Source organism: Hemicordylus capensis, chromosome 1, assembly GCF_027244095.1.
Source record: "Hemicordylus capensis ecotype Gifberg chromosome 1, rHemCap1.1.pri, whole genome shotgun sequence".
Taxonomy (NCBI): Eukaryota; Metazoa; Chordata; class Lepidosauria; order Squamata; family Cordylidae; genus Hemicordylus; species Hemicordylus capensis.
In genome coordinates this window covers 250097178-250119961 of record NC_069657.1, presented here as the reverse complement: position 1 = coordinate 250119961, position 22784 = coordinate 250097178, and the positions used below count along the sequence as shown (strand labels likewise).

General features: G+C 46.0%; 1 protein-coding gene and 2 long non-coding RNA genes across 7 annotated transcripts in view; all 3 read right to left on the bottom strand.

The window, feature by feature from the left end:
- The window catches only part of COMMD1 (copper metabolism domain containing 1), a 136704-nt gene that overhangs the window by 53239 nt on the left and 60681 nt on the right, over nucleotides 1–22784 (bottom strand). The window contains exons 3-4 of one of the 5 annotated variants that reach the window (XM_053284291.1): nucleotides 19113–19189; nucleotides 18621–18872 (exon numbers count right to left, since the gene is read on the bottom strand). The exons of the other annotated variants lie outside the window; for them this stretch is intronic. Coding sequence (XP_053140266.1) covers nucleotides 18866–18872; nucleotides 19113–19189 — 84 coding nt within the window. The 3' untranslated portion in view covers nucleotides 18621–18865. Of the gene's footprint in view, nucleotides 1–18620; nucleotides 18873–19112; nucleotides 19190–22784 lie in introns of those variants that run through there. 5 annotated transcript variants of the gene reach the window in all.
- On the bottom strand, nucleotides 3833–4580 carry LOC128339831 (uncharacterized). Its single transcript, XR_008313244.1, has 2 exons — nucleotides 4244–4580; nucleotides 3833–4048 (listed from the first exon to the last, which is right to left on the bottom strand). It is a non-coding gene; the product is annotated as an uncharacterized LOC128339831 (long non-coding RNA).
- Nucleotides 12031–12866, bottom strand: LOC128339829 (uncharacterized). Its single transcript, XR_008313242.1, has 2 exons — nucleotides 12370–12866; nucleotides 12031–12261 (listed from the first exon to the last, which is right to left on the bottom strand). It is a non-coding gene; the product is annotated as an uncharacterized LOC128339829 (long non-coding RNA).

Genomic DNA, 22784 nt, shown 5'->3' with positions numbered 1-22784 from the left:
TCCATGCGGAAGCGCCTTCTTCGGAGAAACCTGTTGACAAACTTGGAAGCCTGGTGCTTAGGCCAGCTAGCTCTGTCTGTCCTGTTCTGCCAAAAGCGAAAGGAAGGTTTATACCCCTTAAAACCAGATGTGGCTGGGGAGAATCCGCGTCGGTCTTGGTGCTGAGATGCGGACGTCGAGGGCATGGCCTTCTTGTTGTCTTTAGTCTGGATGAGGACCAGTTCCAGTACCTTCCCAAAAAGCTTCCCGCCCTTAAACGCGGAATTGGCTAGGTTAGACTGGGATTTCTGGTCGACTTTCCAATTTTTTAACCACAAATGACGCCGTACCGTAACATCAGAGGCCATAGCCCTGGCAGAAAGCTGAGCTGCATCCAATGAAGAATCAGCCATGAATTTGGCCGCCCTTCCCAATTTATTAAGGCCTTGCCGCAAGCTAGTAAACTCCGGCGGAACCATTGGGGTGAGCTCCTTTACCCACAAGACCGCAGCCCTGGCAAAGATGGAATTGGCTGCTGAAGCTCTGATAGAAAGAGCAGTCGCCTCATGAGACCTGCGTAGAGCAGCGTCGCATTTTCTATCTTCCAGGTTCTTTAGGGTGTCCTCCCCCTCTTTGGGCAGTACCGCCCCCGTGACCAGGGTAGCTACCGCCGCATCGACAAGAGGCACCCTGAGTTTGTCCATTAGAGCGGTGCTAGAATTGTACCTGCGTCTGACCGCTGGAGGAGGTCCTTTACCCTCCGTGGGTTTGTCCCACTCGGATTGGAATATGTCCAGAAACAGCTGGGGGCAGGGGACATTAACCTCCTGTGACTTCAAGGAGGGAAGCACCGAGGGTTCCCCCTCCATCCCTTCAGGGGCAGGAGGGACCACCCCCTCCAAACGGAGTACCTTTCTAACCTTGTGCAACAACACAGGGTAATCTGCCTGCTGGAAAAGGCGATAGTTTGACTAGCATGGGACACTAGAATCCTCCTCATCACCAGATAACTCCCCCTCCTCCCGGTCTGACTCCGAGTGTTCTGATGGCTCAGGAATTTCCCTCTTGGGGGGCACCGGGGGGGCCGTGCCCGGCAAGGAAGTGGCCGGGTGGCAGGGGGTCAGAACGGGAGGCCCTCTGTCCGAGACAGTCACCACTGGGCTGGGAAAGGGAGCAGCGCACGGCGCAACTGGGCCCGTGGGCAAAATGGCCACCGCAACAGTTTTGCCGGGAAATGGTGGATCGGCGGCCGGGACCGCAGTCGACCAAGGGAGCGGGGCAGCAATGGGCACGGGAGGCCAAGGCAACTTACTAAATTCTTCGGCCACCACGTGCCTCAGAAGGGCCGCAAAGCGTGGAGGAAGGTCGTCCTCTTCCTCCTCGGTCATTACACCGGCGGAGGGAACCGTGCCCGCAGCCGCAACGGCGGCACGAGAGCGATCAGGGAGAGGAGCCGCGCAGGAATCCCCCAGCCCCGACACTCCCTCCGAAGCCCCCATCGGCTCACCTTCCAATTCCCCCATGGCCTCCGTTTCGCACTGCAAGGTGGGAGCAGCAACATCTGAAGGCAGGTCACCCCCGCCTCCTTGGCGGCGCACGCCCTCGAGAGGCGATCAGAACACAGCCTGGCCGCTCGACGAACTAGCCTTGCTAGAGCTTTTGCGCTTCTTAGGCTTCTTGGAGGCTTTGGCGGACTTGGGAGTCTGAGAACCGGGTGCGGGAGAGGAAGCCGCGACCCACTCAGCTTGGCAAACGGAATGTGCCACCCAATCCTCTGAGAGGGAGGGAGACACCTCCCTCTCGCCACGCTGAGACTCCATTGCCGATATGAGGGCGCTGAGAGTCGCGGCAGAGGCAAATCGCTTCCCTTTTTCTCCCTGCTAAGCCCTTGCTATGCCGAGGCAGAAGGAGAAGCCCAGGAAGCGAAGACACCAAGAGTGCAAAAATTGAAAGGAGCAATCAGGAAAAAAACGACCCTGCTGGAGAGAGACAGGGCGAAGAACTGGAGACTCAGGGGATTGCCCCTCCCTCCTGCTGCGAGCCAAAGCTCTTGATTGGCCCTGTCTAGGAGCAGGAGGTCGAGACAACCCAGCATCCTTTGCGGATACAACCCTCCTCTGAGGGAAAAGGGACATATAAGAAATGGAAGAAAAGATAGGTCACCAAGGATCAATATAGATGTGCATAACCCAGAATTCCGGGGACAGTGTCAGGAAAGGATAAGAATAGAACCAATAAAGAGGAGAAGAGGTCTATATTTTAAAAATCCTTTAAAAAAACAAAAACCTTAAGCTTGGAGAGTATTCAGCAAGGTCTACTGAATGTGGATGATGAAAAGCTGAGAGGATGAGGAGACGTGCAGCCACATATACAGAGAGGAGGCGGGGTTCCTGCCAAAATTAGGAGAAAGAAGCTTGGAAAACTCTGTTGTGGTCTTTGCACAGGCGCAGAGCCCAGAAGCGTAAAGAACAGAGACCACATCAAAGGAGAACTATTCCCAGTGGCCGACATGATATCCAGAATTCTAGAGATAGTGCACACCATGGTGGGGCTTCTCTGGATGCATAAGGATTCTATAGAGTAGGTGCCACTGCACTACTGCCATTTCTCCATCCACAACAATGGGAGACAATGTGGCAGTGCTGCTGCTTGCCCAACTGCACATTCTCGAGATGGTCAGGGCTGCCTTGAGAGTCTGCAGCAGACCTGACACAGTATGCAACATGTCCAGAACTCTGTGCATCACGTTGGCCACTATTTTTTCCAGCACTTAGACTGTAACATGCTGTTGGGAACATTTCCCCCCTCCTCAGCAAGTAATAGCACTGATTATTCTATGGAATTATGGTTGCATGAATGCCATGAACACCTATTGGTATGGATAGTGTCTGTGATTATGGTGAATGAGACAACTCCCCCTCCCACTTTTTTTTAAAAAAATTTAAATCAAGTCTCTTTCTTGCCTGGGTGATGCAATTAGTGATGCAATTGGTGTTAATCAATTTATTGTCTTATAGCGATGATCAATCATATATTAAGAATTTTAAGTAATTGTTTAATCAAACACCCTGAACTATCCAGAGTCCCTTGGATTAAATCATTCTCCACAAATGCTTAAATATACTTTCTAAAGCTGCCATCAGGAAAAAACTAGTTCAGTTGTCCCAGTTCATACAGTCCAGATAGGAATATTTCTTTAATTCTTTATTCTGCAGCAACCAGAAATTATTGATTACCTTCCTGAGTATGTCTGGAAATGATGACAGTCTTTTGGACTTTTTATGACAGTCTTTTTATAACAGTCTTTTGGACTTTTGAAAGCTATGTCCCAAACATTTTATGGCAAAGCGATTGTTTCTTTGCATCCAACACTATTCATATTATTCAGACATGAGAACCACTGACTTCAAATGCTTAAGCTTTTCAAAGCATGACACACATTAGGTCTCAAAAACGTATAAAGGTTTTCAAATGAACTATTAAAAGCTTGTCTCTCTCAATAAATATGATAAACAGAAAATGCGCCTATTTTATCAGGCTTTTAGTTTATAATGTTGTAAAATTTTATTTATGGCTATTTTAATTTGTTTTATATGGATTTCAGGTTTTAATTGTTGGGTTTTAATCTTAAGCCACACAGATTTTATATGAGGTGGTATATAAATACAATAAATTTAAAATATGAAATATAATAAATAAGAAATAAAGCTCTCAGACTGATTCTGATCTTAATTCAAAGTGCTCCAAACAGTTTTAACTATTAGTGTAAAAGGTTCTTTATACCTGCATTATATATGCACGAATATATATGTAGTGCTTTACACTCCCTGTTGAATGAGACATGATACAGAAATGAAATGGTAGCATTTATTGACAGGTGGCCTTGTTCAATTCATGTTCTTGGATTCCTGGGAAGACATCTTGGGTGTTCTAATGGAGAGAATTTGCTTCCTTTCATTTTTGTTTGGCGGAGAGAAGTCAGTTTTCCAGATCGAGAGTGAAGGAGACCGTGAAGATAGAGTTTATTCATGTCTCCTCCTCTTTCTCCTGTTCTCATGAAATCTGCGACCTAGAAGGTAGATAAACATCATCACAGATCACTTGATATGGCTAATTACTTCATCCTAAGGATGTTTACTCACACGTCCCACTTTGCTCAATGTAAGTTATTTCCAAATAAATTTATATAATTGTACCCTTAGTCACAAAGAGAGTGACTAGAATTACCCATAATTAATTACAGTTGTTACATTAAGGTCTTTACCTTTCCTCCTTCTGTCATGCTGCTGCCGCCTTCTCCTTCCAGATCCACCTCCATGTTGACTTCCTCTTTGTTGCCTCCGGCGACGGCAATGGGTCAAGCTTCTCTTGCTGGGTATGAATCTTGCCATGTCTCTTCTTGCTCTTCCCCTTTGAGCTGCTAACAGCTAGAGCACCCCCTGTCCTTGATGGGCCTTTCAGAGCTTGTGAACTGAAGTGTCATCACTAGGCTTTTTGAAAGCTGGAGACCAAGTCTAACAAAGGCTTATTATGCTTCAACTCAGTTGTGATGGTATACAATGGGTGTACCCTGATATGGCAAAATTATATCATTTGCCATATAAGGGAAATTAAAGTAGCAACAGCATGCTCCTGAATGTAAGATCAGATAAGATCAGATTCATGAAGATCCCCATACAACATTCCAAATGTAATATGATAAATTGCATTAAGGTTTGCAGGTCTCATTTTTCCATCCACACATTTTGTATATTACCAGGTTATACCATCTCTAGTACTTCACTGCAGAACCTTCTCGCTCCATCCAGTCCCACATCTCCTAGTGCCTCTTTCAGGGGCATAACTATAATAGGCAAGGGGAGACAGTTGTCTGGGGGCCCACTGCCTTGGGGGCCCCACAGAGGCAAGTCACATGACTGACTCCCCCAGCTTGGCTTCCTTCAGTTGTATTCATCCTCCAAAATTGATGTGAGTGTTAAGACCTGGAGCTACCAGAACAGCATGTCTTTCTCTAGTACCAGTAAATGACTTGCATCATCCACAATTTACAAAATGAGCTGAGCTTCAGTGGGGGGGAGGGGGGGCATTTTAAAATCTTGTCTCTGGGCCCACTACAACCTTGCTACGCCCCTGGCCTCTTTTAATTCTGCATCTCCTAGTGCCTCTCTGATACTTCTGTTTGAATGCTTCATCAGCATCTGAAGTTCAAAATGTCCAAGACAGATCTCCTCCTCTTTCTCTCCAAGCTCTCCTTTTTGCATTTATTCACCTTAACCATTGATAATGTCACCATCCGCCCTATAGATCAGTCATGTAGCTGGGGCTGTAACCAACCTCAAAATTTGGGGTGGGGGGGATTGCAGAAGTCAGGGGAGGCAGATTATAAAACGTTCAGTGAAAAAAGTCAGTGAGGCTGGGGAGGGAAGAGAATATTTTGGTGTGGCAAATAAACACCATGCCACAAGCTGGCTACAGGCCTGTGTAGCCCGGTTTCTTTGGTGCTTCATTCCCCTGTTACAGTCCTTGTTGTTTATTTCTTTACATTGTTAAAAATGCAATTCTTCCTCTCTATCTCATTGTCAACAAGTGTGATGCGCACCCCAGGCCTCTCTTGCCTTGATTACTGTAACCTTCTCTTTGTTCCCTCATCTTTGTACAGCACGGTGCTGCAAGAATCATACACCTCTTCCATCATGCCGATCATATCATACCTCTTCTTCAATCCCTACACTGGTTTCCTGTCTGCTGCCAGATCCTGCATAAGCTTCTAATCCTTACCTTCCAAACCCATTATGGCCTTCCCCCCGGCTATCTCCCCACTCCCATATTCTGCCACATCTGTGGACTTTGCTCATCCAGCTCAACCATCCTCAGCCATTCAAAAGTGCTTTGCTCCCTTAAACATTTCCTCCCTTTCCCTCTTGTGGCCCCTTATGCCTGGAAGCAACACCTACAATGATTTAGTAATGCCACCTCCTTTGTTTCCTTTAAATTCCTCTGGTCTCCAGAAGGTCTCCAGAGCGTGCGATCCAAGCGGCAGAAAGTGAAAAACATCAAGGCATCTCCCTTAGAAATGATCACAAATTGTATTTTGCTATTCGATTCAAGCTTGAAGTGAACCACAAAATACTCAAATTGATTCAAGTAATTTAAGTGATTCAGCCATAAGGGACAATGGGGAAATCGAATCACCCCATTGCTCACCATGGATAGGTCCTAGGGATGCCAAAATGGTTTGGGTGGTAGGGTGTGATGGGTGCCACCCAACCAACAAAAGAAATGGGCAAGTGGCCTATTTCAGTTTTTTTTTAAAAAAAAACCTTTACAACCCTACCCATAGGAACTCATCATTGGCCATGGCTGTGGTGTGCTTGTCTGCATGTGTCAGCAGCACTAATAGGCAGACTGTGACACATCTAGGTTTGGGGTTGACCATGGTGGGGCAAGCTGCCAGAGGTTTTGCAGTGGTTGGGGATGACGATGAGTCACTCATCCTCCATGGCCAGCTTGGGATAGCCCAGCAGGGGAAGACCAGCTGCTCCACCATGTGAGTATCCATGCTTGTGCAATGGGGTGTCACCATGTCCCCGACCCTGGAGAACACCCTCTCACTCTGGACGCTGCTTGGCGGGCACGAGAGGAACCATCCGGCAACCGCTGCCAAGTCCAGCCAGACTTGGCGATGCGTTGCCCCAAATTGGATTGGCTCCATCTCTCGGCCTGCCACCAGCTCCTGCAGGTAATGCAGCACACACTGCTCAGTGCTGCTGCAGGGATCGGTGGGCTCCTCTCATACTCTTGGCAAGGTGCCAAGGATCCCCTCCATGAACCACTGGGTAGAACGCGGAGACGGAACCGCCAGTTCACTTGGCCTGACAGGAACACCACGCTGCTGGACTAGGCTGGGAAGCGATGGTGATACTACTGCCAGGAGTGGACTGCACACTTGCAATGGAATCTCCATCACCCTCCTCCTAGTTGCGTCCCAGCCTCTTCTCCTCTGCTTGCCTAACCTTGGCAACCAGGAGGTCCCTCCATCTGGGCAGCTGATCAGGGGTGACTGCTTTGCCCTTCATCCTTGGACCACATAGGCAGGACAGAATATGTGCTGCTGATGCACCCAAGAAATCGATGAGCCTATCCAACACTCCAGTCCTCAGCTGACCTGCCAAGGCGACTGTTTCCCCATTAGTCAATGTGGTCTGTAGCTCACCCATCATCTTCTTGAGAAGAAGAGCGGCGAGTAAAGCCTAGTTCAGCATTGCTGTCTCAACACACAAGCTGTTTGTGGCAACAAAGAATGGCTTGTGTGCTGAGACAACCACAGAACGGAGTGTCCATTCCTGGTTGGATGCGTCACACACTTCCAAGCCATGCCTCCTTGCCATGGATGGCCACCCTTTGCTCTTGCAGGTGCCAGAGCAAGAGAAAGGTGGAGTCCCATCAGGTAAAAACAATGAGTGGTTAGGTGTTCAGGCTTACTCTTTTTGCTCCGGTAGATGAAAGCTGCTATCTTGTGGCACCTCTCCACAAGAGCAGCTGTGGCTGCAGCAGGATGGCACCCAGCCCCTTCGGTGGGGATGTCTCGCCCACTGAAAATGATCATCTCCCCAATGGTCTGAGTGATGAGATGAGGCTCTGGGTGACCAGACCGCTTGCCCATTGACTGCACCCACTGCACAGGCAACTTCCCCTGCTTGGGAGTGGGAACAGGAGCAGGTGCCTTGCCGCTAACCAAGGACACACCAGGCCTATTGCTGCCACAGGAGCCCCTGGTTATGACATTGCAGGTGCTGTAGCATCCCCAACATCCCTGTCCTTCCCCCTGCCTACCTGTGTCCCACAGTGGACACCATTCTCTCTCTCTGATCCTTCTCTCCTGAGGCACAAAGATCCTTCTCACCTGGGGCTCTCTGTCTCTCTGATTCCAAGCATCCCCTTAATACATTTTGAAACTCCCTCCTTTGGCCTCCCCCCCCGCTCTCTCCCTTCAGCCAATGGGAGCAAAGTTGCCCATGACAACACTTGATTTGAATGATAACAAGCCAACCAAGAAGCAGGGAGAGCTCAAGCCAATGCCTGTAAACCAATCATTGGTTTTGGAGGGGCAGCCCTCCAAAACTGCCCTCACCATTTGAATCACTTGAATCTATTCGAGCTCGAATCAGGGGTGATTCAATTTGAACTTGGCCCTTTATCCTAGGGGTGATTCCAATTTGAGCTTGAGTCGATTTGCTCATTTCTAGGTTGTATTTCTTACTTGACACTGCTTTTTTAGGACTGTTTTTACGTCTTCAAGATAGAAAATTGGCTTTTCTGTCTGCATAAAGTACAATGTACATGGATGGTGCTTTGGAAATAAAAATAAATGTAATAAAGAAAATCACAGAAACGACAGCACAAAGATAGCATTTTTCTTTTAATGGGTAAGAGAAAATGTGGATGCTCACATATTTCAATAGAAAAAATACTTATCTCACAAGTATGATGAAATATGGATGGATGGATGGATGGATGGTGGATGGCTCCTTATTTTGCATATACAGTGGTCCCTCGACTTACGAACTACTCGACATAAGTATTTTTCGAGTTACAAACGGCAGTTTTAGATCCGGTTTTAGATGCGGTTTTTTCGACTTACAAATTTTTAGATGGGGTTTCCTCGACTTACGAATTTTACATGCGGTTTCCTTGACTTGCCTGCCTGTTTACTGCCTGTTTATTCTTGAAAAGAAATGTTCCTGTGCAGTTTGCAAGCCTTACTGGGGGTCTGGGTCTTTTTTCTAGGCTCCGGAACGCATTAATCCGTTCCCAATGCATTCCTATGGGAAACCGCTTTTCGACTTACGAACTTTTCGACTTACAAATGTGCATTCGGAACGGATTAATTTCGTAAGTAGAGGGACCACTGTACGTAACTACATTTACTTAAAATGTGATTTCAAAATAATATTGAGATATGTTAAATATTCCACTCTATGGATATCAGAATCCTTCTGATAAATTCTCTGTATTATTCTCTGTATAAGAGTAACATTACTTTTTCTTCATTGATCTACATTACCACTTGATACAGTATATCATCATCATCTCAAGGCACTATCAAAATGTACGTTCAATCCAGAGACAAAAGGACAATCCCAATCAACAAATGATTTTTCTGGCTATAGAATTATGGTCTGAATTCAAAGGTTTTGCTTAGTTAATGGAAGGCGCTTCCCTTCATGACAGGAGAATTGTGCTCACAGAACAACTCCTTCCACTCACAGGTGTGCTCGTGGTCCTCCATTTGCAAAGCAAAAACTTGGGCTCCAGCCCTGTTATTCATTTTACTAGCCCTTGGCTAAAGGCCAGGGCAAAAAGAAGGGTCAGGCAGGGCAGGAGTGCTGGGATTGGGAGCGTTCCTGGTGCTCCACACAAGCAGCCTAACTCAGGCTGGGCTGCCCTAGTCTAGGTTAGACTGCTCGTAAGAATAGATTCACAGCGTTTTTTTTTAACAAAGTCTAGCTTAGGTCACTGTTGGAGACTTAAGGCAATTGAGGCTGACAATCTGACTAACAAAGTGCTTGCCTTGTGCCTCATTAGTCAGGATGTCAGTCTGTGAAACTAGTTCCATGAGCTCAGTGATCCCCCATGTTACATGGCAAACTGGCAATATAGTATGGGAAACAGCTATTCAAAAGCAAGGAAAAATTCCCCAGGGTTGATATACATACATACATACATACATACATACATACATACATACATACATACATAGTCTCTTAGATTAGCTTCAGAAAGTGTTTTACAAGTCAGCCTCTAAAAAGCAGCTCCACGAAGAAGAATAAAGCTGTAACTCTATGCACAGTTGTTGTATGTATCTGTGTGCCGTTGAAAGCATTGGGTGTTCCATACCTGCAATTATGAAGGATGGTTAGCTGGTTTGTATGGATTGGAAAGAGCAGCAGTCAAGGTGGTTATGTGAATGATATATGCATGAAAGTGAGAATGAGAGAGCAGATGAGATAAAATGAAATGGGAGGCCAGTTCATGTAGCCCTCTGCCATTTTCTCCTCATGTGATCAGTATACAAGTACATGAACAAATGAGAATATATATTACTCGGAAAGAACTGAATCCATTTCTGTAGTCCTGGCTGCACTTTTGCCAGCCATGATAATGGAAAGGGCCACAGTGATCTCTATGCATTCCTAGGTTTCACACTCTTGTTTTACCATGGAGTTGTTTATCCATAGTGATCACAAGCCCAATGTCTTTGTATAAGCAGTAATTTACCTACTTTTAATAAAAGTGATTGATTTCAGAATACGAGGTGCAACCCATGAAGCTAACTTCAGTTGACATAATTTGCTCCCTTTGTCTCCAATATTAAGGCCTCTTCTTTTACTAAGTCATGATATAATTGCTTGATTATGTTCCCATTTCTTATTGCATGTTCAATAAGATTTGACATGTAAACTGCTCACTGGGATATACTCTTTAAGGAAACCATTGCTCCATAATAATGGACTCCTCTATGTCTAACCCCAGGTCATGGAAAGATTAGGGGTGACCCCTCAACAGTGGAAAGGAGGGGGTCTGTACACATACCTGCAAACACACAGCCTCTCCAAGCTCTCCAAACCCCAGCATGTTCAGGATTCCTTATCGCATGAACTGCCTATGTGTATACAGCTGCATGCTTCCTGACACTTTTTAACATGGGGTAAAAGTTGACATCTTTTGAGGTTTGACTAAATTATACTAGCGTGGCTCTATATGGCAGCATATGTTGTATAAGAGGGGAAACTATGATTTGTATATTTTGATACAGATTTTGTTGCACATTTGTGAAAGTACCCATTTTGACTATGAATGAATGGGTGATACTTGTGAAGTGTGATGGCAGTTTTAACATGATTCGCAGTATCCTTGTCTTTTCAGATATCAGACAGATAAACCATATAAATCGAGATGTATATCCCACCAAACCCCAGAAATTAAGGTGGTTAAATAATTAATTTTATCATTACAAAAAGGGCCAGAGAAAAAGAAATGTCTGTTTCTAATAGGTTTATAGCATGAATAATTTCCCATAGGAGAGACAGTAAGAGTTAAGTTTGCTGACCCGCTCCCACCAAAATGACCCATATCATGTGCAGTTTGTTCTAACGCTCTGCATCTTCTACTCTTGATTATCACCATTGCAAAACCATTAGATACAAAACTCAAATATGAAAAATAAAGCTCAAAATTCCTTTCATATTATTGTTGTGTTCTTCCCTCTTATTTTGTACTGTTTCCTATCATATTGTACCATTTAGTTATATATTTTGATTATATTTTTTCATCTTGTCTCTGCCTTCTATCATTTCAGAATTAGTCTGCATTTCAGAATTTAATCAACTCTGATTCCCACTGCTTCAGACTAAGGCATATCTCTTCCTTTTACCTCTGCCCTGGCTGCCAGATCCCTCCCCATAGCTACATTATGAATGAAACAAGACAGATATAGAGGCCGTGCACATGAGCAGCTTTACCCCAGTTAGGGCAGCCCTACCTGGGTAGGTCTGCTCGTGTACAGTGCCGGGAGTTTTTTACCCAGATTTTTACCCAGGTCCAGGGTCATCCTGAGCCAGTGTTCCCTCTAAGGCGTGTGTACGTGCACAAGTTTTCTGATGTCTACTCAGTAAATTTTAGATCCCGCTCAAGTTGAATCAGGAAGGCCCCTCTCTGCATGCATGTGCGCACACAGTGCCTTGATAATGCCATCCAGAGAAAAACTCATTCTGCGCACAGATGCCAAAAATTAGAGAGAGAACACTGTCCTGAGCATACAGAGAGTTGGGTGCCTAGAGTTCCTGACTTCTGAGGGAATACTGCAATGCACCACAATCATCATGTGGTGCACTGTGGGATTCCTTGAGGCCAGGAGAATGAGTCCTGGCCTCCAGAGATCCATGCTGTATGAGGATCTCAGCTGATCACATGCAAGGAAGGTAGGTCCATCTCTGCCTTTTCCAGCCCCCATACTCCCTCCCCACCCTTAGTTTGGTCATGAGAATGACCTTATAAATTGTCAAGGTTTTTATTGACAGGTGGCGCTGTTCAAATGGTCTGAGCCTCCTTGATTCTGTGGGAAGTCATCTTGGATGTTCTGTTGAGGCTTGTTTCGTTTTTCTGTTTCACAGATGCTCTAGAGGCTGACAAAGCTGGGGATGAGGGGAGCGAGAGACCACAAAGGTGGCCTTTAATGTTTCTTTCCTCTCCTCCCTCTTCTCCTGTGTCCATGTTTGTGACCTAGAAAGAACATAAAACACACATGGTTACTTCTCCTGCCTATTAGGAGCAAGCAATTATATAGGACATGTAAGATTATTTCCAAAAGATGGATAATAAAACCTTTACCTTTTCCCTTTTTGCCATGGTGGCGCCTTCCCTTCTTTTTCCCACCCTTTCCTCCATGTCGCCTCCTGCGACGGCGGCGACTGAGGCTCCGGCTCCGGCTGCGTCTGAATCTGGCCATAGGAGATGGTGCTTTTCTCTCCAAGCTCTGTGCAGCTGGAGCACCACCTGTTCTTGAGACGATGGGCTTGTCAGAGCTTAAGGCCTGCAGCTGGCAGTGCTGCCCCTTTTAAAGGCTGGTGTGAAACCTGACAATGGCTCATGACGCGTTCCTGGATTGTGATGAAATGCAGTGGTCTCTCTCTCTCTCTCTCTGTGACAAGCCAGTCCTCCTGCCCATTGTAATGGACCATATATGGCAAATTAATCTAGCAGCACAGTTGTATCTCATGTTCTTATGTAGATATTATTTTAAAATTAAACCTAAACAATTAAATAATTATTAAAAATAAAAATAATTATATTTAAGAAATGAATGTTTAAATTTCACTTTGTGAGATTTCATAAAATGTTTTCTATTATCTCCCCCCACCTTACTTTATTTTATTAATTTTGTATTCTATGACTGGGAAAGAACTGGGAAAGTAAAGAAACAATTTTGCTCTTTATGGCAACCTTTTAAAATGCATTGATAAGAGGAATCTGATGCGTATATTAGCTAGTTACTTCATATCAATTTTTTGACCATATATATGCATAAATATACATAAATAGCGATATTCAATATTAGTGATGAAACAAGACAAATACCTAACATACAATTATGTATTCTTGTACTGTGCCATCATTTCTCATTTTTATTTCCACCATTCTCTATTGTTTCCATTTAAAACTAGCTGATCCGGCGCAGAGCATCTGTGCCCCTAGTTCGCTGCCACCTTTTCCCCCCACCCCACTGCCACCGCTTTTTTGCCAAGAGGTCATCTAAGAGAATTATATACCAGCCTCTGCCTTTGAAAGCTGTGTGGACGGGCTCTTAGCTGACTCAGAAGCAGCAAGCGCGCATCTCTCTTGGATGGGCAGCCCCCTGTGCAGGATTTAAATCTCTCTCTCTCTCTCTCTCTCTCTCTCTCTCTCTCTCTCTCTCTCTCTCTCTGTGCGTGTGTGTTCCTGCATATATATGTGCAGGATTTAAATCACTATCCATCTGTGTGTGTGTGTTCCTGTACAGGGGGCTGCCCATCCAAGAGAGATGCGCACTTGCTGCTTCTGAGTCAGCAAAGAGCCCGTCCACACAGCTTCCAAAGGCAGAGGCTGGTCCGTGCCTCCGAAGCCTTATGCCTTACTACTACTGGGAATGAAGCAGTGAGTGTGCATCCCTCTTGGATGGGTGGCTCACTGCACAGTACTTACACCAATATCTGTGCATTCAATTAAATATACTGAGAGTTATAACTGCTCTCCTGTGCTTCCTTTAGTTAAGGGCTTAGTTTCGTCATTACAATCTCAACAGACTCACTGTAGATGTTGACATTCTGGCCAACAGATCAACACCATTTCAGAGATCATTTCCACCTACTTTTCTTGTTCGAGGGGCCAAGAGTACAATCCACTCAGAACTAGGTTTTTTTTTTTCAGACCAAGGAAACACCGGTGTTATGAGAGAAGCATCGGTGTAGCATCAAAGTTTCTGAAGAGTCCCAGATTCGTGTGTGTGTAGGTTAGTGAATTTTGACAGCCTCCACTTTCCCTGGAAACATTCAATGGCACCCAAAAACATGTCCCTGAGGGCTGCACAACCCTCAGGGACATTTTTGGTGGCACAGGGGTGCTTTGGGGTAAAGGGGAGGTGGTCAAAATCTGCCCCTTTCCCCCACAGCATCAATGATGCAGCAGAGTGAGTTGAACACTTCAGAAGTACCAGTGCTTCTCCCATAGCCTTGGTGCTTCATTAGTCTGGATGTCAGCCTCTGCCTTATGTCTCGTCCAACTGTGTTCCACACCCATAAACCAACATTTTGTCAAAACCAAACTACGTTGCTGGTTTTAAATAAGGCTTTTGATATTTTAGGCATATTCTAGCTCTTTGTCCTGTAGAAACGGGATCCTTATGCTATTCTGCCAATGTTAGTGAATCACTTAAGTCACAAATGAGAATTGTGACTGAGTTGTTTTGGCTAGATATCATCCTTATTATATCAGTTACTTTGACCCCTTCTTGAGTTTGTAAAGAACAGTTGTCAGTCTGTGTGAGTGTGTGTGCAACACAAAGGCAGAATTAAGAACTGAGATAAGGACTGAACAGATGATTTCAGAAGATTGCAAGGCCTAGGCTTTAAAACATTCTTCAGTTGATATATTTTGGATGTATGTGTGTGTGTTTTCTGTTATGCACTAATAGGAGTTCTGTGGGACGGGGGCAAAGAGTTAAACTTCCCTTACCTTCATGCCACTGGACCAATCCAAATCCCCCACCCATGACTGATTTTTTAAAGGACCTGGGACTGCTCAGTCATGGAATTCTGATAAAATGTCCAGCTGGGCTTTCATATAATCAAATGAATCAGATGTTAAATAAGAATCCCATTTTTTCTCAGTCCACGAATACTCATCCTCCTCACTCCAATGAAACTAGCTGCGGCAGTCTGTGATGCTTCAGAAAATACGTGTTACATTTGTATTCCACCCTTCCTACAAGGAGGTTAGAGTTGTGTTGTGGTCTCTGAACTACCTTGTGAGGTTTGTTAGGCAGAGAGATGGGGATTTGCCCCAATGCTAAATCTTGGTGAACTTTGAAGCTGAGTGTGGGTATGAACCTGGGATGACCACAGCAATTCAACATTCCAGCTGCTATACCACTCTCCCCTTTAAATGGCTTTATCTAACTTCAACCTTGACCATGGGATAGGTTAAAAGTAATAACTGGGGTTTGGGGAGCCCAAGATCGTGAGCAGTGAAAAACCCCTTACTTGGCTAATCTAAGGTGGTATGGAGATAATACAGAAATTCATTTTAATTTGGAATATTTGTACAACACACATCTCCTATAGATGGTAAAGGTCAGACATATTACAGGTGAAACTCGAAAAATTAGAATATCGTGCAAAAGTTCATTAATTTCAGTAATGCAAATTAAAAGGTGAAACTGATATATGAGATAGACGCATTACATGCAAAGCAAGATAAGTCAAGCCTTAATTTGCTATAATTGTGATGATCATGGCGTACAGCTCATGAGAACCCCAAATCCACAATCCCAGAAAATTTGAATATTGTGAAAAGGTTCAACAGTCTAGGTCCCAGGTGTCCCACTCCAATCAGCTAATCAATCCATAACACCTGCAAAGGGTTCCTGAGCCTTTAAATGGTCTCTCAGTCTGGTTCATTAGGAATCACAATCATGGGAAAGACTGCTGACTTGACAGTTGTGCAGAAAACCATCACTGACACCCTCCATAAGGAGGGAAAGCCTCAAAAGGTAATTGCAAAAGAAGTTGGATGTTCCCAAAGTGCTGTATCAAAGCACATTAATAGAAAGTTATGTGGAAGGGAAAAGTGTGGAAGAAAAAGGTGCACAAGCAGCAGGGATGACCGCAGCCTGGAGAGGATTGTCAGAAAAAGGCCATTCAAAAGTGTTGGGGACTTTCACAAGGAGTGGACTGAGGCTGGAGTTAGAGCCACCACACACAGACGGATCCTGGACATGGGCTTCAAATGTCGTATTCCTCTTGTCAAGCCGCTCCTGAACAACAAACAACGTCAGAAGCGTCTTACCTGGGCTCAAGAAAAAAAGAACTGGTCTGTTGCTCAGTGGTCCAAAGTCCTCTTTTCTGATGAGAGCAACTTTTGCATCTCATTTGGAAACCAAGGACCCAGAATCTGGAGGAAGAATGGAGAGGCACACAATGCAAGATGCTTGAAGTCCAGTGTGAAGTTTCCACAGTCTGTGTTGATTTGGGGAGCCATGTCATCTGCTGGTGTTGGTCCACTGTGCTTCATTAAGTCCAGGGTCAACGCAGCTGTCTATCAGGAGATTTTGGAGCATTTCATGCTTCCTTCCGCAGACGAGCTGTATGGGGATGCTGACTTCATTTTCCAGCAGGACTTGGCACCTGCCCACACTGCCAAAAGTACCAAAACCTGGTTCTATGACCATGGGATTACTGTGCTTGATTGGCCAGCAAACTTGCCTGATCTGACCCCATAGAGAATCTATGGGGCATTGCCAAGAGAAGGATGAGAGACATGAGACCAAACAATGCAGAAGAGCTGAAGGCTGCTATTGAAGCATCCTGGTCTTCCATAACACCTCAGCAGTGCCACAGGCTGATAGAATCCATGCCACGCCGCATTGAGGCAGTAATTGCTGCAAAAGGGGCCCAAACCAAGTACTGAATACATATGCATGCTTATACTTTTCAGAGGTCCGATATTGTTCTATTTACAATCCTTGTTTTATTGGTTTCATGTAATATTCTTGTTTTCTGGGATTGTGGATTTGGGGTTCTCATGAGCGGTACGCCATGATCATCACAATTATAACAAATTAAGGCTTGACTTATCTCGCTTTGCATGTAATGCGTCTATCTCATATATCAGTTTCACCTTTTAATTTGCCTTACTGAAATTAATGAACTTTTGCACGATATTCTAATTTTTCGAGTTTCACCTGTATGCTTGGCACTATGCACTCCAGCGCAGAAGAGAGTGACCTCAAAGGCTCATAGAGCTGGATTGTGTAGGAGAGGATACATCATGCCTTGGGCTTGAAAAAGCTGGTTGTGTGTCCAATTAACTTGTACAAATGGATTCTTGCATATAGGCTGCTGTTCTTAAAGGGTAACATTAAAGAGGCAGCAAGGTAGACTGGGGTGGAGTGGGGGTTGGGGGTGGGCAGCTAGCTGAGAGGCTAGGGACTCTTTTCCATCTGAATCTCCCTGGCCTGAGCTGAGAGATTTGCTGAGCCTGCCTTGCCTCCTCCTTTTGACCTTGACCAGTAGAGAAGGCTTGCTGCTGGGAATTTCTTCTGCCAGCCTAAGCAAGCAACTGTCCTGCTTGCTCTGACGAGCTGCAGCTGTGGGGGCCAGCCAAGCTCCAGGGTCCACGTGAGAAGTGGGGTACGGGAAAGTCTGGCATAAAAGGCCAGAGGAAAGCCAGAGGCACATTTGCTGGCGTAGCCACTGGCGTGGGTGCCTGCAGGCGGCCACCAAAGGGGTCTGACCTTTGGTGCTGGCCCCTCACTGGTGGGACTGAGGTCTGGAGGGAAGTTATCTTTAAGTTCTCCAGTTTTAGTCTTCGTTTATTTGTTGTTTTACTGGTTTGTGCTCACATCGGATGTGTCTGGGCTCTCTTGTCAAGGATGGAGCAGGGGCACATTCGATGAGATTGCAGTGGCTATTTCACTAGTGGTGGGGGATAGAGGATTGGGCGTTGGCAGGCCAGCATGCCATTACAGGGGAAGGAAGTCCAGTAATTTAATTAGTTTCCCCTGCCAGCTCTTAGGCCTAGGGGAGTAGTTCCAACTCCCCACTGAACCTAAGCATGCTCCTTTGTAATGTCAGTTCAGTTCAAAATACGACCGAAATCATCCATGATTTCATCAGATCCTGGCACTGCCTCTTCACAAGCCCGTGTTTTGTACCCGTGCTTTTACCTGGGTTATAGGGTGCAAGCGAGTCCTTTACCCCTGGTATGGGGTCATGTGTATGCTCAGGCTGCACGCAGACTCACCTACAGTGCCCCCAGAGACTGCATGCCTAGAGCACCTGACTCCCGCGAGAATCCCCCAATGCATCTCCAGATTCCCAGTCTCCAGAGATCCACACTGCTCCATGGAGTGCAGACTGAGTGGGCGTGCAGCAGTGCCCCGAAAAGAACATCAACAGTCATCTGGAGGAAAGGTAAGTGAAACCCTGCCTTCCTTGCCCCTGCTGGCCGGTCATGAATCGCTTTAGTGACTTTCAAATAATACCATACCTTTTTGACTATGCAAAATTCAGTACCATTTAGTACTTTGGAAAACTCACTTCCCATGCCACCTGGAATGTTTCTACCCTGAGAACCTTAGTGATTGATATGACAATGAATGTTATTTTAATAGTTATTTTTAGGTAATGTAATAGTTATTTTTAAGATTGTGTGCTGCTTTTTGCCAGAAGGCTTTTACATAAGATCTGTTTTTAAAAATCCTTCTTGAACATTACTCTGTGGTGTTTGTAACTTTGATTTGTCACCTACATCTTTTCTCATAATAATAGCATGATGCCTTTTGGACCCACAGGTACTATGTCAGTTATGTTATTTGGACCCACAGGTGCTATGTCAGCATTTATTGACAAGTGGCAAAGGTTAAATAGTTTCAGCCTCCACGGTTTTTTGAGAATCCTTCCTGAGTCTTCATAGAGGAGTGGTTTTGTTTCACTTTTTTGTTTTGCAGAGACTTTAGTGAGGTGAATGACTTAAAACCAAGGCCACTGGACACTGTGAAGATGGAAGAACTTAGTCATGGTCGCGATCTCTCCTTCTTCTTCTCCTTCTTCCCCTCCTGTGGCCATGTGATCTATGACCTGGAACAAACACCAATTAATTATTGTCTACAACCAAACTCACCTCCAGTCAGTGTCCCCTCTAACAGTGATTCCCAGATGTTGTTGACTACAACTCCCAAAATCCCCAAGCAAAAGCCATTGCAGCTGGGGATGCTGGGAGTTGTAGTCAACAACATGTGGGAATCCCTGTTAGAGGGAACACTGCCTTCAGTATATAGTTATAAGATTCAATATCCTAGATGATATAAGGATTGTTACCTCTCCTCCCTCTGCCTTGGCGTCTTCTTCTCCGCCTCCTTCCAGATCTGCCTCCTTGACTGGCCCTTCAGCGACGCCTGCGATGGAGACGGATTAGGCTCTGGCTCCTGCTGCGTTGGAATCTGGCCATTTCTCCCGCTACATCTGAATCTGGCCAGGTGCTTATCCTTGTGTCTTATGTGCTCTTAGCAGCGGGAGCACCACCTTGATTACCCTTTCAGAGCTTGTGGTTTGCTCTGGCATCTTTGAACATTTAATAAGCAAACTGAAATGTTAACAAAAACTAATGATGTCACATTCATTTGTGATGAAATGCAGGTCATGGGCTTCCCTATCGGAGACTACAAGGGGTGTGTGTCTGTGTCTGTGTGTGTCTGGCCATGTACGAGAAATTTAGAAGCAGCAAGCACTGTTGTCACTCAACGTTCTAAAAATGTGTACCCTACTTTTCATTTTACACACCCCCAAAGCAGCTAAGAGAAGTTTTAAACACGTGCACTCACATGTTTTAAAAAGTAAAGTCACAGTGAAAATAAAATAAAATGCTAAATGTCAAGGAGAGTGAAGTCCTGGGAAAGGAGGTGCTGTCCTGAGGACAGTGGGGGCCGAGATGTGAATGACAGATGTTTAGGATGGCAGCATTGGGTGGCGGTAGGGTTGCCAACTGTCCCAATCTGAGAGGGATGTCCTGCATGGCAAGGAGGTTATGTTTGTCACATTTGGAGCCACATTTCCCCCGCATTTTGGTGGCAGGAGGCGGACAGCGGCATGCTGGCATAGGAAGCTGCCATATACTGAGTCAGACCATAGGTCCATCTTGCTCAGTATTATCTTCACAAACTGGCAGCAGCTTCTCCAAGGTTGCAGGCAGGAATCTCTCTCAGCCCTATCTTGGAGATGCTGCCAGGGAAGGAACTTGGAACCTAGATGCACTTTCCAGAGCGGCACCATCCCCTGAGGGGAATAGCTTACAGTGCTAGTCTCCCTCCTCCCAGCACCACAGGCTGTCCAGTCCTTATGGTGTGCCCCATTCCTGAGAGCAGTTTCTGGCCAGCAGTGCTGCCGCCACAACCTCCGGCTCTGTTCCTCCCAGCTGTGCAGGCTGTCGGCAGTCAGGCCCTCATGGGGACCCTCCTACTGGAGCAGTTTCTGGCCAGGTGAGCAGCAGCACTGCCTCCTCCTCCCAGTACTGCAGGCTGTCAGACCCTCGTGGCGCACCCTACTCCCAGGAGCAGTTTCTAGCCGTTTACCGTGAGGTGGGCAAGTCCAGAGCAAAGTGCACATATGAGGTTTGTCTGTGGGGTGGGGTGACCCTAAAGACATTAGCTGAGCTCTGGGCATATACAAGCGGCTTCTTCAGTATGTCATTACATGTTTATCCCACCTTTCCTCTAAGCCGCCCAGGGGGTCATCCATGCTTCCTCTCATGTTATCTTCTCAGCAACCCTGTTAGGAGGGTGGTTAAGCTGAGAGAGAGAGTGACTGGCCCAAAGTCACTCAATGAACTTCAGGTCCGAGTGGGGATTTGAACCTTGAGCTCCCTTTGTTTTGAAATTTTTATTATCCCACTTCCCAATGTAATTCAATAACATATATGTCACTGATACTCAGGCTCTTGATTACCATTGCCTACACAATCTCCTGCTCAGTAAGGATGGTGTAATGCTAGCAGGCGATAAAGAGGAAACTAATTAACCCCTATTTCTTTGTTGTCTTCTCCCAAAAGGGAAACTGTGTGCAACCTCATAAAAGCAGCATGAACAGATGCCAGGGACTGAACCTGGGACCTTCTGTATGCCAAATAGATGCTTTACCTCTGAGCTTCGGCTAGTAGGACCTCAAAATCTGAAGTTCAAAAACGTTAGACAGAATTAGCATTCTGATTGGGTGATTCCTACTTGGAAAGTTCTCCCTCCTCAGTGCCAGAAGATGAAGAGGAGTGGGAGGCATGAGGGGAACCAGAGGGAGGATGACCTTGAGGGGGTCTCTGAGGAGCTACATGGGGAGAGGAGGAGGGAGGGCAGGGCTAAGGGGTATAGGCCTAGAGTTAGGAGCTGGTAGAGCGGGGACCGGGGTGCGTGGAGGATGGACGGGTATCTGGTGGGGAGGAAGGTCCTCCTATGATGAAAAGGAGAAGGAGGAGAGTAAGTGTCTTTTCTTTCACGTATGCCTTAACAGGTCTAGGTAGAAATCACCCCCGTCATTGAGAGGAATTACCCCCCTGCTAGGGCTAGAGCCTGGAGAAGATGATAGAAAGTCAGGCTTGGCAGGGCACTTGGGGCAGTGAGGCAAGGGAGCAACCATAATAGGAACGGAATTAAGTTTAGAAGAAGGAGGTGGGGTGGAGGAGGGGAAGGAGGCAAAGGGGAAGCCATGGTCTTTAGATCCCTTTGGATGCATTCCTTGAGTCAAAGTTCCATATCTGGAGTAATGGGCTTCCATGGATTAGAACGCCCTGAAGGGACAGGACTCACATCCTCCCTTGGCTGTTGGTCTAGAGGAGGGTTCGCTGGTATAGTTGGGGGCTCAGAAGGAGTCATATCCATCAGCGTTGCTGGATAGGATGCGGAGCGAATGACCGGCGAGCCAGGATCCCCCTCCCCTGGTTGACTGCCAAGAGTGTTTGGCACGGGCGTACACAGATCGCCCTTCGTAAGAGCAGATAAGCCTGTGCTGCTCTGGTCCCGCAAAATGGTGGGTGGAAGGCACTGCTGGCAAACTGCTTGCAGGAGCAAGCATTTACTCAATTGGGTGGCTGGAGGTTTCGTTTTCTTCTTGTGCTTTTTAGCATGATCACGTGGCTGCTTTTGCTTTATGGAGGGCTTCACGCCTTTAAATGCTTTGATTTCTTGGAAGCCTTTGGGGGGGCTTTGGTCAGCTCTGGAGTAGAGGGAAAGGTAGGAGTCTTGGTAGCTGCCTGAGGAATTGAAACGCTATTTGTAGCATCTGGAGAAGGAAAGCAGGAGCATTTAGAGCCGCAGGAAGGTGAACCGCAGTTTACCTCCTTCCTTGGAAGGGTTGTGCCCTCAGAATGGGGGCCCTCCGAGAAGGAACCCCCCCAACAAGTCCCCGGCATGGGATGGCTCCATGTGGAGCAACGGGAGGGGAATAGTGGGAAGCTGCAAACTAGAAAAACCAACGTAAAGTTAAAACGGAGCCGATAGACCGAATTATGGAACTTTTAAAATGTTTTGAATTTAGGTAGAATAAACCAAAAACAACTCCCTTTCCACCCTGGCACAAAGGAGGAAGGGAGAGGGAGGGGAAGAGAAAAGGAAAGAACCACCCAGAAAATGGTTGATCAGAGCTCTCTAAATTTGCTATTGCCTGAGGCAAGACAGGAACAGAATTGGGGGTTTGGCACCTCCAGCCTATCTACCAGATATTACCATCTACTTTGAAATTGTACTTCCTGAGGCATGATTGGCACACCACCCATTGTTAAGGATGACCTCACAGAACTGCGGAAGAGGAAGGAAGGACTAGCTCTTATGGCCATATATTTCAGTAGAGTAGATTTTGGTTGAATATTAGAATAACCTTCTTAGTGGTAAGAACAATTAAACGACGGAATCAATTACTTAGGTGAGTGGCGGGCTGTCTGTCATGAGAGGTCTTCACACAGATCCTGGACAACATCTGTTAAGGATCCTCTAGCTCTGGATTTCCTGC